This window comes from Microcaecilia unicolor, chromosome 3 (genome assembly GCF_901765095.1).
Source record: "Microcaecilia unicolor chromosome 3, aMicUni1.1, whole genome shotgun sequence".
Lineage (NCBI taxonomy): Eukaryota > Metazoa > Chordata > Amphibia > Gymnophiona > Siphonopidae > Microcaecilia > Microcaecilia unicolor.
In genome coordinates, this window is record NC_044033.1 from 209870403 (window position 1) to 209885679 (window position 15277).

Genomic DNA, 15277 nt, shown 5'->3' on the forward strand with positions numbered 1-15277 from the left:
CCACCTCTCTCTCCACTAGTCCGTTCCCCTCTCTCTCCTTCCCCTCATTCCTTTTCCTCCTTTCCTGAAGTTACTATAGAGGAAACTACACTTCTCCTTTCTTCCTCAAAATGTACCACCTGTTCCTCTGATCCCATTCCCACCCACCTTCTTAATGCCATCTCACCTGTTCTTATTCCTTTTATCTGTCACATTCTCAACCTCTCACTTTCCATTGCAATTGTCCCTACTGCCTTTAAACAGTGGTCACACCTCTCCCTAAGAAGCCTTCACTCAACCCTACTTGTCCCTCTAATTACCGACCCATCTCCCTCCTCCCTTTTCTCTCCAAATTACTTGAGCGTGCTGTTCACCACCGCTGCCTTGATTTTCTCTCCTCACATGCTATTCTTGACCCACTACAATCTGGTTTTCGCCCTCTCCACTCAACCGAAACTGTGCTTACTAAAGTCTCCAATGACCTATTACTGGCTAAATCCAGAGGTCTCTATTCCATCCCCATTCTTCTTGATCTTTCCGCTGCTTTTGACACTGTCGATCACAGCATACTCCTCGATACCCTGTCCTCACTTGGATTCCAGGGCTCTGTCCTTTCCTGGTTCTCTTCCTACCTCTCCCTCCGCACCTTCAGTGTTCACTCTGGTGGATCCTCTTCTACTTCTATCCCTCTGTCTGTCGGCGTACCTCAGGGTTCTGTTCTTGGTCCCCTCCTTTTTTCTATCTACACCTTCCCTTGGTTCATTAATCTCATCCCATGGCTTTTCCTACCATCTCTATGCTGATGACTCCCAAATCTACCTTTCTACCCCTGATCTCACCTTGCATCCAAACCAAAGTTTCAGCTTGCTTCTCTGACATTGCTGTCTGGATGTCCCAACCCCACCTGAAATTAAACATGACCAAAACCGAGCTTCTCATTTTCCCCCCCAAACCCACCTCCCCACTCCCCCATTTTCTATTTCTGTTGATGGCTCTCTCATTCTCCCTGTCTCCTCAGCTCGAAACCTTGAGGTCATCTTTGACTCCTCTCTCTCCTTCTCTGCTCATATCCAGCAGATCACCAAGACCTGTCATTTCTTTCTTTACAACATCCTTAAAATCCGCCCCTTTCCTTTCGAGCACTCTACCAAAACCCTCATCCACACCCTTGTCACCTCTCATTTAGACTACTACAATCTGCTTCTTGCTGGCCTCCCACTTAGTCACCTCTCCCATCGGTTCAAAACTCTGCTGCTCGTCTCGTCTTCCGTCAGGGTCGCTTTACTCATACTACCCCCTCTCCTCAAGTCGCTTCACTGGCTACCTATCCGTTTTCGCATCCTGTTCAAACTTCTTCTACTAACCTATAAATGTACTCATTCTGCTGCTCCCCAGTATCTCTCCACACTCGTCCTTCCCTACACCCCTTCCCATGCACTCCGCTCCATGGATAAATCCTTCTTATCTGTTCCCTTCTCCACTACTGCCAACTCCAGACTTCGCACCTTCTGTCTCGCTGCACCCTACGCCTGGAATAAACTTCCTGAGCCCCTACGTCTTGCCCCATCCTTGGCCACTTTAAATCTAGACTGAAAGCCCACCTCTTTAACATTGCTTTTGACTCGTAACCACTTGTAACCACTCACCTCCACCTACCCTCCCTCTCCTCCTTCCTGTACACGTTAATTGATTTGATTACTTTATTTTTTGTCTATTAGATTGTAAGCTCTTTGAGCAGGAACTGTCTTTCTTCTATGTTTGTGCAGCGCTGCGTAAGCCTTGTAGCGCTATAGAAATGCTAAATAGTAGTAGTAGTAGTAGAATCTTAGCGGACATTGGGTGGCGACAACGGTAACTGGAAACAAACGGAAGCTGGACAGACTTCTATGGTCTATGCCCTGATCGTGACTGGATAGGGATGGGCTGGAGTGTAAATTTTAAGGGGCTTCGATGTTAGCTTCAGAACTTAGTACAAGAATGGTACTGGGCAGACTTCTATGGTCTGTGCCCTGAGAAAGGCAAGAACAAATCAAACTCAGGTATACATATAAAGTATCACATACCATGTAAAATGAGTTAATCTTGTTGGGCAGACTAGATGGACCGTATAGGTCTTTATCTGCCGTCACAAACATAGCTGAATCCATAAGGTGAAATTAGATCTTACCTGCTAATTTTCTTTCCTCTAGACCCTCCAGACCGGTCAAGACGCTTGGGTTATGCACGCCTACCAGCAGAGGGAGACTGAGAACACAAAAACTGAACCAAGCATAAGCCAGCAGCCAACCCCCAAGCAGCCAGTAAATCCTTAACAAAGCAAAACGCAACCAATGAAAAAACCTAAACTATAACCCCGAAAGGTCAAAGAACCCTGTACTCAGAAACAATTCTTGGTAACGTGCTTCCAATAACCGAACGCCACAGCGTTGCGGTCCTTCTCTGAAACCCAGAGAAAAACAATGGAACTTCAGAAACCCAAAGCTCCCAATTTAGAGTCCTATCAGCAATAGCAACATAGAAATGTCCATATCAATCATCTCTCAAGCACACTAGGACAAAGCACCAGAAATATACACAGCGGGAGGGTTCTTGACCGGTCTGGAGGGTCTAGAGGAAAGAAAATTAGCAGGTAAGATCTAATTTCACCTTCCTCAGCGACCCTCCAGACCGGTCAAGACGCTTGGGCAGTACCAAAGCAGTAAACATCTAAGGGCGGGAACTTTGTACCCCAGAAGTCAACACTGCCTCCCCAAAACTGGCATCCTGCCTGGCCTGCACATCAATTCTATAATGCTTCACAAATGAATGCAGCGAGGACCAGACCGCCGCCCTGCAAATATCCTGCGGCGGCACTAAACCACTCTCTGCCCAGGAAGAAGCTACTCCCCTGGTCGAGTGTGCCTTTAGTAACTCTGGCACCCTACGTCCCTTGAGCAAATACGCAGAAGAAACTGCTTCTTTCAACCATCTGGAAATTGTTACCTTAGAAGCCGCAGCTCCCTTCTTAGGTCCTCCATACAACACAAACAATCTATCCGAAGACCGAAACTCTCGCGTCCTGACTAAATAAGACCGCAAAACTCGACGAACATCCAGCTTAGCCAAACGGCGCTGAGAAGAATCTCCGAGCCTATCTCCCAGAACCGGTAAAGAAATGTCCTGATTCACATGAAAGGAAGAGACCACCTTAGGCAAAAACGACGGGACCGGCCTCAACGACACCTTCTCCTTAGAAAAGGTCAGAAAGGGCGCCCGACAAGACAAAGCCTGCAACTCCGAAACTCGCCGAGCCGACGTAATAGCCACTAAGAACACTGTCTTCAAAGTCAAATCCTTCCAAGTACTTGTAACCAAAGGCTCAAAGGGCGGTCCCACCAAAACCTCCAAGACCAAGTTCAAATCCCACGGCGGAACCACCGGACGAAGAGGAGGACGGATCAACTTCACCGCTCGCAAAAACCGAACCACATCGGGAGCAGATGCCAAGGAAACCCCCCGGATCCTACCCCGGAAACAAGCCAAGGCCGCAATCTGCACCTTCAAAGAAGAAAGAGCTAGACCTCTGTCCACCCCATCCTGCAAAAACTCTAACACCTACGGAAGAGACGAGTTCCAAGGCGAATAAGAACGATCCCTACACCAGTTCTCAAAAATCTGCCACACCCGCACATAAGCAAAGGATGTGGACTGTTTACGAGACTGCAACATAGTCTCAATTACTCTAGCTGAAAACCCTTTCTTCTTCAACCTGTCCCTTTCAAGAGCCAGGCCGTAAGCGAGAATGGAACCGGGTTGGGCATTACGATAGGGCACTGCAACAACACCACCGACCCGTCCAACCTCAGGGGACCCTTGATCGCCAACCGCACTAGATCGCCGAACCACGGACGACGTGGCCAATACGGAGCCACGAGTATCACCGTGCCGACGTATCGCTCTATCCTTTGAACTACGCGCCCCACTAGAGGCCAAGGAGGGAACACGTACAACAGTTGACGCGGTGGCCACGGAAGCACCAGAGCATCGATCCCCTCGGACCGAGGGTCCCGCCTCCGACTGAAGAACCTGGGCACTTGAGCATTGCTGGCTGTTGCCATAAGATCTACCACCGGCAGTCCCCACTCCATCACCAGCCGATGAAACAGCGGACGATGCAGCGACCACTCTCCTGGATCCAGAGTGTGCCTGCTCAGAAAGTCCGCCTGGAGATTGTCCACTCCGGCCACATGACCTGCGGAGAGACTCTGCAGATGAAGCTCCGCCCACTGCATCAACTCTGCCGTCTCCTCGGCTACATCGCGACTCTTTGTGCCCCCCTGATGGTTTACGTAAGCTACCGCCGTGGCATTGTCGGACAGAACTCGAACTGCCTTCCCGGCGAGAAGATGCTGCAGGGCCTGCAACGCCAACCGGACCACCCGAGTCTCGAGCCGATTGATTGACCAAAGGGCCTCATCCGGTGACCAGAGACCCTGTGCCACCTGACCCAATGTGCTCCCCAGCCTGCCAGACTGGCATCTGTGGTCACCACAATCCAATCCGGAGAATCCAAGGGCATCCCTCTCTCCAGATTCGGAGTATGAAGCCACCACCGCAGACTGGATCGCACCGCCTCCGGCAAGAATAGTCTGACCTCCAAACTCTGAGACTGCGGCGACCAACGATCCAACAGCGCTGACTGCAACTGCCTCATGTGAGCTCTGGCCCACGGCACCACCTCTATCGATGCCGCCATCAGCCCCAAAATCTGAAGATACCCGTGAGCTGACGGGGACCGCTTGGCAGAAAACTGACGGATCCGCCCCTGAATCTTGGCAATCCGAACGGGCGGCAGAAACACCAGGCCCCGCACAGTATCGAAACGAACCCCCAGATATTCTAGGGATTGGGACGGAACCAGATGACTTGACACTGTTCACCACCCAGCCGAGCGACTCCAAAACAGATACTACCTTCGCTGTTGCTTCCACACTCTCCTGATAGGATTTGGCTCGAATCAGTCAATCGTCGAGATATGGGTGCACCAACACTCCTTGCTGCCTCAAAGCCGCCGCCACTACCACCATAACCTTGGAAAAAGTACGCGGCGCCGTAGCCAGACCGAACGGCAGAGCACAAAACTGAAAGTGATGTCCTAGAACCGCAAAGCGAAGAAACCGGTGATGCGCCTTCCGAATGGGAATATGCAGATAAGCTTCCGTCAGATCCAGAGAAGTGAGAAATTCTCCCGACTGAACCGCTACTATGACCGACCGCAACGTTTCCATGCGAAACGAGGGAACCTTCAACGCCCCGTTGACTCGTTTTAGATCTAAAATAGGCCGGAAGGAATCCTCCTTTTTGGGAACCACAAAATAAATCGAATAACAACCGGTCCCTCTCTCTGAAACCGGCACCGGAACTACCGCGCCTAAATCTATCAACCGCTGGAGAGTCTGCCAAATTGCCCTGGCCTTGAGCCGAGAGCGGCATGGGGAGGCCACAAAGAAATCTGGCAGAAACTCTTCGAACTCCAAGGCGTACCCGTCTCGCACCACTTCGAGGACCCACTGGTCTGTCGTGATATGGGCCCACCTCTGATAAAACTGACTCAACCGAGCACCTACTCGCACCAGAGGCTGGACCCGCAAACCTTCATTGAGAAGCACGACCGGAGGACAGAGCTCCCCCCGAGACCTCACGCCCTCCTCGACGACCCCCACGAAAGGGCTGAGTACGCTGAAAATATCTGCCTCTAAACGGCGTACTAAACCTACCTGGCCTATAGCACCGGGCATCCTTCAAACGAGCACGCCCTGACATACCGCGACCCCCTCCTCTAGGTCGCAATTCCGGCAACCGCGGAATCTTAGCCTCCCCAAGACCACGCACCAATTTATCCAACTCTTCTCCAAAAAGCATGGACCCCTTAAAGGGAAGTGAACACAACTTGGATTTAGAAGCCGCATCCGCAGTCCATCCACGAAGCCACAGGGCCCGACGAGCTCCAACCACCAAAGCCATATTCTTCGCCGAAGCCCTCAACAAATCATAACTAGCATCTGCCAGAAAGGAAGATCCCATCTCCAACTTGGCTAACTCCTGCACCACGGCAGCCCTGTCCAGCGCGGGACCATCCAGAAGCTTTTCAGCCCAACGGAAACACGCCCGAGCCACCAGACCTCCACATAGAGCGGCTTGCAGAGACAAGGCCGAGAGATCAAAACTTCGCCAAACAAAGGACTCCAACTTCCTATCCTGAGGGTCTCTGAGGGCAGTCCCCCCATCAACCGGGATGGCAGTAGCTTTGGTGACTGCCGTCACCACCGCATCCACTGTAGGAGATTTAAAAGAATCCCTATCCTCTTGGGGAATAGGATAAAGTCTCGCCATTGCTTTAACCACCCGACAGGCTGAATCTGGAGAGGACCACTCCTGTAAGATCATATCCCTCAGATCTTGATTCATAGGGAAAGAACGAGAAGCCTTACGAATACCCTTAACCAAAGGGTCTATCTGCTTAACCTCCGCTACAACCGGCTCAGGAGCCTCAAACCTAAGCGTAGACATCACTTGATCAATGAGCTCCGGAAGCTCATCCCTAGGAAAAATCCTTACTACCGAGGAATCCTCCCCTGGGAAGGACCCCTCCTCTTCAGGATCAATGTCTAAAGGGAACTCATCACCCAATCCACTACCCTCATCTTCCGAGGGAGGGAAAGACAAAAAATCAGGGTCCTCCACATAGTCTAACCGTGGGCGCTTGACCCCCAAAGGAGCTGCCCCCTTCTGTACCTCCGGCTGAGAAGCACCTGCCTGCCAGGCCTGAAACATCGACCAGACAAACTCCGGGGGAAAACCCATAGCCCCCGAAGGCCCTGGAGAGCACCCAACATTCTGTCCCGGGCCCTCCACCACCTGCTGGGCCGGGATCGCCAGCGGAGCCGAATCCAAGATGGCGGCGGTTCCCGCCAAAATCGGGACCGCCGTCACCGCACCAGAACCTGATTCAGACCCCGGGAGGCCCTTACTGCTGCCCGAAACCTCAGCAGACAAAACCGGAGGAGAAGAGAGAGAGTGCTTAGGCTCACCGCAAAACTTGCACGGAGCTCCGGGCGTTTCAATCCCCCGACGCGCGCAGGAACGGCAACGAGCCGCTTTTCCCGCCGACATCGCTAAAATTTAAAGCGGTACACACACAAACCGCCAAAATCGCCCCACCTCTACTCCCTTCCTCAAAACCACACTAAAACCCTTGCCAGCCCCCAAAAAGAGAAACAACAAAATGTTCTGATGCAGGACAGCACTGTCTGCTGCTTACTTTCCTCCTTTTACTCCTATCCTCTTTTTTTTTTTTTTTTTTCTTTTTCACACACACAGCAAACAGCCCAGTTGCTATATACTGACAAGGGCTAAGGCTCTCAAGGTTCCTGTAGCACAGGAGCCGAGGCACCAGGCTGCCTTTACACAAGGTACAGCAGGGGCAAAACCCGGACACGGGTGCAAACCCCTAGGGGAACAGGGAGCCCCACCGGACCCGCTTCCCCGAAGCACAAATTCTAAGTACAGGGTATCAAAATCAGAATCTCTAATCCTACCAGATCAGACTGACTGCTCAGGCTGCACGTCTACCCTCTGCTGGAGACTGAGATTTACTGGCTGCTTGGGGATTGGCTGCTGGCTTATGCTTGGTTCAGTTTTTGTGTTCTCAGTCTCCCTCTGCTGGTAGGCGTGCATAACCCAAGCGTCTTGACCGGTCTGGAGGGTCGCTGAGGAATGCCCAACTGGAAATCGCTTCGATAAGAATCAATCACCCAAAACTGCAGGAACACCTTAACACTGTTTTATTTTACAGACCACCAGGCAACTGGCGAGACTGCCAAACGCACTTCATGGACTTTATCTCGAACACCTGCATCTCTTCCTCCAACCTCATCATAATAGGAGATATTAACCTACACCTGGAAGATCTCACCAAAACAAATGCCCAAGACTGTAGAGAGTTCCTACAACTATGGGATCTACAAGGACAAAATACACAACCAACACACGAAAAAGGACACACATTAGACCTCATAAGATACAAATTTGACCTCGACGCAAACGTTATACTAACACACACAAAATGGTCACCTACACTGTGGTCAGACCATTACAAAGCACATATAACCCTCCAATGGAGAACCAAAGACTTACCTAACAAACAAATACGAAAAACCTACACCACAAGAGGAAAAATAGACCCGGTTAAATTCTGGCAACAGATCTACGACGACGGTTAGACAACAAAAACAGACAACTCAATTCCTCTCAAATTGGGACAACAGATGTAAACTAACACTAGACATCATTGCCCCAATCCAAACCAGAACATCGCACAGAAAGAACTCAATACCATGGTTCAACGAAGAACTGAAAAAACTCAAAACACAAGTTAGGAAACTAGAACGAGCTTGGAACAAAAAGAAAGACGATCCCACACTTAACGACTGGAAGCAGCTCCGAAGGAAATACAAATATACCATAAGACAAACCAAAAGACAATACTACAAAACTGAAATTGGACCAAACTACAAAGACACACACAAACTCTTCCAACTTGTAATAAATTATTAGACACCACTCCAGTCACCAACAACAGCAAAGACATACCGGGAGCTAACGACTTGGCGAAGTACTTCAAGGAGAAAATCATACAACTGCGACTTAAAATACCTGTCAGCCACACCGAATACAGCACACTCCTGGACTGCCTAGACCCAGATCCTGGAATATATCCAGCAGACAGAATCTGGACGGAATTCACAATAATACCGGAAGATCTTATCTCACAAATGCTTAAAAGATTCGCCAAATCTCACTGCAAACTAGATATATGCCCAAACAACCTCATGAAATCGGCCCCTCAACAATTTATAAAAGACCTAACAAACCACATAAACTATATGCTACAAAATGGACTTTTCCCAAGGGAAAAAGGTAACATTTTACTCACCCATATACCCAAGGATGCAAAGAAAAATGCAAATGAACTAATAAACTATAGACCAGTAGCATCCATCCCCTTAATTACCAAAACAACAGAAGGCATAGTGACCAAACAACTCACAGACTATCTAAACAAGTTCTCGATATTACACGATTCTCAATCAGGATTTCGCTCTAACCACAGTACTGAAACCATACTAGTCACGCTCATGAACAAATTCAAACAATTGATAGCAAACAGCAACAACATTCTACTGCTACAATTCAACATGTCAAGTGCATTCGACATGGTCGACCATGGAATTTTATTACATATCCTCGAATACTTCGGAATTGGAGGCAACGTTCTCAATTGGTTGAAAGGGTTCCTCACTACACGCTCATACCAAGTGACTTCAAACTCGATTACATCAGTGACATGGAAACCTGAATGCGGAGTTCCACAGGGATCCCCCCTCTCACCGACCATATTCAACCTAATGACGACACCCTTGGCCAAATTACTATCGAATCAGAACCTAAACCCATATATATACGCTGACGATGTAACGATCTTCATCCCATTCCATCAAGATTTAAGGGAAATCTCCAATGAAATCAAGCAAAGCCTACATATTATGAATTCCTGGGCAGATGCATTTCAGCTGAAACTCAATGCTGAGAAAACCCAGTGCCTGGTACTCACCTTGCAATACAGTAAGAATAAATTTACCACCATCAACACACCTAAACTAAATCTACCAGTTTCGGACACCCTGAAAATCCTCGGAGTCACCATTGATCGACATCTTACACTTGAGAACCACGCAAATAACATAACCAAAAAGATGTTTCATTCAATGTGGAAGCTAAAAAGAGTTAGACCATTTTTTCCAAGGACTGTCTTCCGCAATCTGGTACAATCACTGGTACTCAGTCATCTGGACTATTGTAACTCACTCTACGCTGGTTGTAAAGAGCAAATACTCAAAAAAAAACTCCAGACAGATCAGAATACGGCAGCCAGGCTAATATTCGGCACACCAAAATACGAAAGCGCGAAACCCCTACGAGAAAAGCTACACTGGCTCCCACTAAAAGAACGCATCACATTCAAACTATGAACTTTAGTCCATAAAATCATCCATGGTAATGCCCCAGCCTACATGTCAGATCTAACAGAACTACCACCCAGGAATGCAAAAAAATCTTCCCGCACACCCCTCATTCTTCATCCCCCCAAGTGTAAGGGTTTGAAATACAAATCAATGCACGCATCTACCTTTTCCTATATGAGCACGCAGCTCTGGAATGCGCTGCCACGTAACTTGAAAACGGTCTATGAACTGACCAATTTCCGCAAATTACTAAAAACCTATCTCTTCGACGAGATATATCACAAAGATCAACATGTGTAACTGTATAATCTTTTGAACTTTAGTACTGTCTTATAATGTCTTCTGCTTTAACACCATCATGTAATTCACCAACATGTAACACAAACCCTCTGTAAACCTAATGTATATTCACTTCTATTCACATTGAGCCTGCAAAAAGGTGGGATAATGTGGGATACAAATGCAATAAATAAATAAATAAAAAATGTTACCTGCTGGAGTCTGGCTGGAAGAGGGCTGAACAGAATACTTATAGGTCTATGTCACAAGCCAAGAGTTCTTAGTCTCTACCTACTGGCAGGAGGGCATATACTGGTCTAGTCTAACACACAAAGTTTATACTGCTTTACAAAGGGGCTAAGGGAGTTCTATCATCCTGGAGTCCCTTCAACCCCTCATTTGAATGGTTGATGATAGTTTCTCCGTGATCTATATTATTCTCTTTCTTATGACAGACATGTCGCTAATGCAAAAAAAAATATTCTGCTTCCTTAATTGATGAAGAAACAAGTAACCAATATGAACTTCTCTCACCTGGTGATCCGCTAGCGGCTGACCCCTGTGCTGGAGAAGCCCCTGCTCCCCCTCCACATTCCAGGCCACTTTAACAGAGGGTTTTTCTTCCTGAGCACCCCCCTTCTTCTCTCCACTATCTGGGCCACGGGACTGCTGCTGTTGCTTTTCGGTATTAGGAACCGATTTCTCTCTGTAGGCCAGAAGTGCTTCATTAAAGGAGAAGTACTTGACATTTTCTCCCTCTCTTAACCTGAACATTTCTCCAACAATATGTCATTAAACCAACATGACTCACTTATATGCAAAGAGCAAGCCAATGAAACTGTTTAAACTCCGGAAAAGATGGTAGAATCACTGTCCAAGCCTTGAAACAATGGTAATCATGACTAGGACACTGGGTTCCTCATGAAAATGAGGGTGTGCAACTACCTAGGGTGGACAAATGTGCTGTTGGGCAAACTGGATAGCCCACACTGTCTTTATCAACCATCATTTAATAGAGTTACCAAACAGAAAGGCTAAGTGAGAAAGTCCCACTTCCTGCCAAAGAACAGCAGAGAAACTGAAGAGGCTTAACCCATTACTGCCCAATGTTCCCATAATAAGCCATTGATTTGAACGTTGGGCACTAATGGGTTAATCTCTCCAAATAGTTGGGACCGGATGGAAGCATCAAGCATCCCTGTCGCTTTGCCCAGACAGGGCAGGCTCTCAAGCTATTGGCATTTCTCCCCTGGCAATGAAACAAGCCACACCTACTGCCAGTCTTACCGACTCTCAGTCATCTCCGAGTCAGAGTCCCTCCCATCCTCCTCATCACTGAATTTCAGTTTTTCTGTGTAATCCACTTCTTCGTGGGCACCTGTAAGAGAAAAGCAAATATGGGAACACACACAGCCACAGTGAGAACATGATACATATACAAAGATCTCAGCCTTGCCATGACAAAAGGGTTTATCTTTTGCAGGAATAGGGAGGCGCTTTCTCTGTCCTACCTGCCCAGCCATCATCCATCTCCTGGTCCAGTTCATCAAACTCTTTCAAATCATCCTGCTTGAGGATAGAGGGCCGGTTGACTGCTTCTAGCGGACGGATGGGGCCCTGGGAAGGCCTGGGCCCTGCAAGCCGGGGGATCCTGCTATCGAAGAAAGAAAAAAAACTCAGTTCCAGATTTAAGGGAATTGCATAGAACATGCTATATCCTCTATTTAAGCTAATCAAATCACTTTATTCCTGTCCAGGTTTTCATGCAACCTTGGTAAGTCACTGAACAATACAGACTTCTAAATAAGAGCTGCAGTTTCTCTGATATACTATATATATAATGTTTCACTAAAACAGTACTAGTCTATATGATACTCACACCTCCATGGGCCAGTAGCTGCAGTTCTTAAAAATTCAACTTGCCCAGGATACTTACTTCTGGACCTCTGGGGCTGGGAAACGGTAAGGTCCCTGCGGTCCATATGGAGGAGGGAACGGAAGGTATGGGGGGTACATCTGAAAGCAGAACCACAACAGCTGTTACCAAGGGCATGACACAACACTCATCCCTCCTGAGATCAGTGATTAGCTAGAGATAGATGCTCCAATTTGATTTTCTGTCACCTCATGTCTTCTCCCTCTGCTCTAATCTTTACTTACGAAGGGCGGCATCATCCCCCGGTATGGCGGGAACTGTGCTGGCACGGGTTGCGGCATGCCCATCCCAGCTCTGGGCACAGCCTGGTTCCCGTGGGAGGGCCCCCCCGGTGCATCCTCTGGCAGAGGCTCCCGGCCCTCGCTTTCCGTCAGGTTCAGGCTCCGCCCGACCCCGCCATCCCTCCAGCTGGTAGCATCTGTGAAGGAGAGGGGAAAAAAGAAGAAGCAAGAACTCAGGCATGATAGGGAGGAGGTGGGGCAGTAGTAGCATTGGCATAGGCACAAGTGGGTCTGTGTTCATCCTACCCACAACCTAGAACTACTCACTCTGGGGGCGGAGGTTTGGTCCGGGCCCATACGACAGATCGGTAGTGTCCCTTTCTTTGCCAGCCTTGTCCTGGTCTCCAGCCGCTTGCAGGGTAGGAAAGTCCTCGCGCGAGAATGGCGACACTTGGCTTGACCCTTTTCCACCTGCACAAGAAAAATGGCCAGTCATATTTCTGTTTTAAATCCACCTGTCCAAAGAAGGTGGATACCAGAGAGAAGATACAGGACTCACCATCTCCTTGAGCTCCATGGGTTACGCTGGCCTGCGCCCAGGACTTTACCACACTTACTACTGAAAGGGGATTCTGGGAGATATAACAAGAACGAGTTTTGTGACAGCATAGAGAAATTAGGTTTTACCTGATAATTTTCTTTCCATTAGTCCTTCCCACTATTCCAGGATCTGTGGGATAGTTGTGTTCATCAACCAGCAGGTCGCAATAGAGAACTGAAAACTGAGCCAAGATCTCTCTCTCGGCATCCAGTACAGGTCCTCAGTATTTTTGTAGACAAGCAAAAAGGAGAAACTCAGAACAACCAACCTTAAACGCTAACCTAACACTAACCAGACAAGCAAACATGTGTGGACCTCTCATCTCTGGACAACTTCTAGAGAACAAGAGATATGCAGGAAGCACCACGCAAGCTGACGGTTGTTACTTGACCTATTACTTCACACTAACATCTCAGAAACCTTGGGCGGGTCTCTGGAATAGTGAAGGACTAATGGAAAGAAAATTATCAGGTAAGACCTAATTTCTCCTTCCATTACATAGCTTCCCACTATTCCAGAATACGTGGGATGTTCAAAAGCAATCCCTACAGTGGGTAGGATCCTGGTGCAACCACCCTGAGGACCAAAGCTCCAAAATTGGCTTCCAAGCAAACCACAATGTCTACTCTGTAGTGTTTGGAAAAGGTATGCAGTGTCGACAATGTCACTGCCTTGCAAATAGCCACCAGAGATATTAAGGTAGTCTCCGCCCAGGATGTTGCTGTATGCCTTGTAGTACGAGCCCGCAAGGCCTGAGAAGCCTGGTTCCTTGCAAGCAAATAAGCTGACAAGAGTCTCCTTCAGTCATCTAGCAATTGTGGGCTTAGAACCCATAAGATCAAACCTCTGTTTACCTAAAGCAAGGTAGCAACGATCAAAATCATAATAACCTCTCAACCTCGTCCTTTCAATGGCCACGCTGTAAGACCAAAGGAGCACGGATCTTCCATGGAGCACCAGACCTTGCTTCAGTAGGCCGTGTACCTGCAGAATACGGAGAGGACCCCTGTGTAGCAGCTGAATCAGGTTCATGTACCACAACCAATCTGAGGCTACAAGAGTTACTCAACCCTGGTGCAATGCAATCCTTTTCAACTTGTGGACTACCAAGGTTCAAGGAGGGAAGAAAAAGTGGATTTATCTTCGGCCAGGGCTGCAGTAGAACATTGATCCCGATCCCCATCGAGCCCAGTTCTTTCCGACAGCTGAAGAACTCGGGCACTTGGCATTCCTTTTTTGCTACCATCAAGTCCAGAAGCGGAGAACCCCATCAACTGAAACCACTGGCTAGATAGTTCTCATTCTCCTGGGTCCAAGGAGTGACTGCTGAGAAAGTTTGTCTCCACATTCAAGGATCCAGTGATGCAAGCTACCGACAAACAGAGAAGATTTTTCTCCACCCAACTCATGCAGGAGGCTGCCTCTGCTGTAAAATCGAATGATTGTGGGTCCCGCCCTTGCTTGTTGATATAAACCACTGTTGCACTGTCTGAAAAAACTTGGACCACAGCCCTAGCCAGAAAGGGAGCAAAATCACGTAAGGCATTCCGCACTGTCCTAAGCTTCAAGCAATTAATCAACACTGAGACTCCTGGTCCATCCAGGTGCCCAGTGCCAGATGAACTTGTAATGAGCTTCCCAACCCAACTTGATGACATCCATTGCCACCTCACATTGTGTTATCGGAAAGGGCACTCCGACAGTCAAATTCCTGGGTAACAACAACCACTGAATACTGCATTTGGCAACCAGCATCCAAGGAGTCCTTGCCCATGGCACCACTTCCATTGCCACAGTCAATGACCCCAGAACCTAGGCATAGTCCTAGGCCCTGTACTGACTGAGAAGACGAATCTGTTGAACCAGCTTTGACCTCCCTGCGCTGTATATGGAAGATCCTCTCCTGTGCTGTGTTGGATAAACACCCATATACTCCAGCACCCGCTCTTCTTGTGACCACTCAACCCAATGACTGCAGAATATGGACAACTTTGTCCGTTGCCACCACATTGTCTGAACAGGACAATGCACGAATGTGCCAGTCATCAAGATATGGCTGATCGGCTGATTCACTGGTGCCAAAGGAAGGACGCTGACCCTGCCACCACCACCACCACCACCACCACCACCACCACCACAACACCTTAGGTAAACGTTCTTGAAGCTGTGGCAAGACCAAAGGGCAAAGCCCTGAACT

At 48.4% G+C, this 15277-nt stretch overlaps 1 protein-coding gene across 1 annotated transcript in view; it reads right to left on the reverse strand.

The window, feature by feature from the left end:
- Positions 1 to 15277, reverse strand: part of PRRC2A (proline rich coiled-coil 2A) — a 215053-nt gene that overhangs the window by 109679 nt on the left and 90097 nt on the right. The window contains exons 5-11 of the mRNA XM_030197354.1: positions 13039 to 13111; positions 12807 to 12950; positions 12483 to 12676; positions 12259 to 12338; positions 11834 to 11976; positions 11610 to 11700; positions 10857 to 11028 (exon numbers count right to left, since the gene is read on the reverse strand). Coding sequence (XP_030053214.1) covers positions 10857 to 11028; positions 11610 to 11700; positions 11834 to 11976; positions 12259 to 12338; positions 12483 to 12676; positions 12807 to 12950; positions 13039 to 13111 — 897 coding nt within the window. The remainder of the gene's footprint in view (positions 1 to 10856; positions 11029 to 11609; positions 11701 to 11833; positions 11977 to 12258; positions 12339 to 12482; positions 12677 to 12806; positions 12951 to 13038; positions 13112 to 15277) is intronic.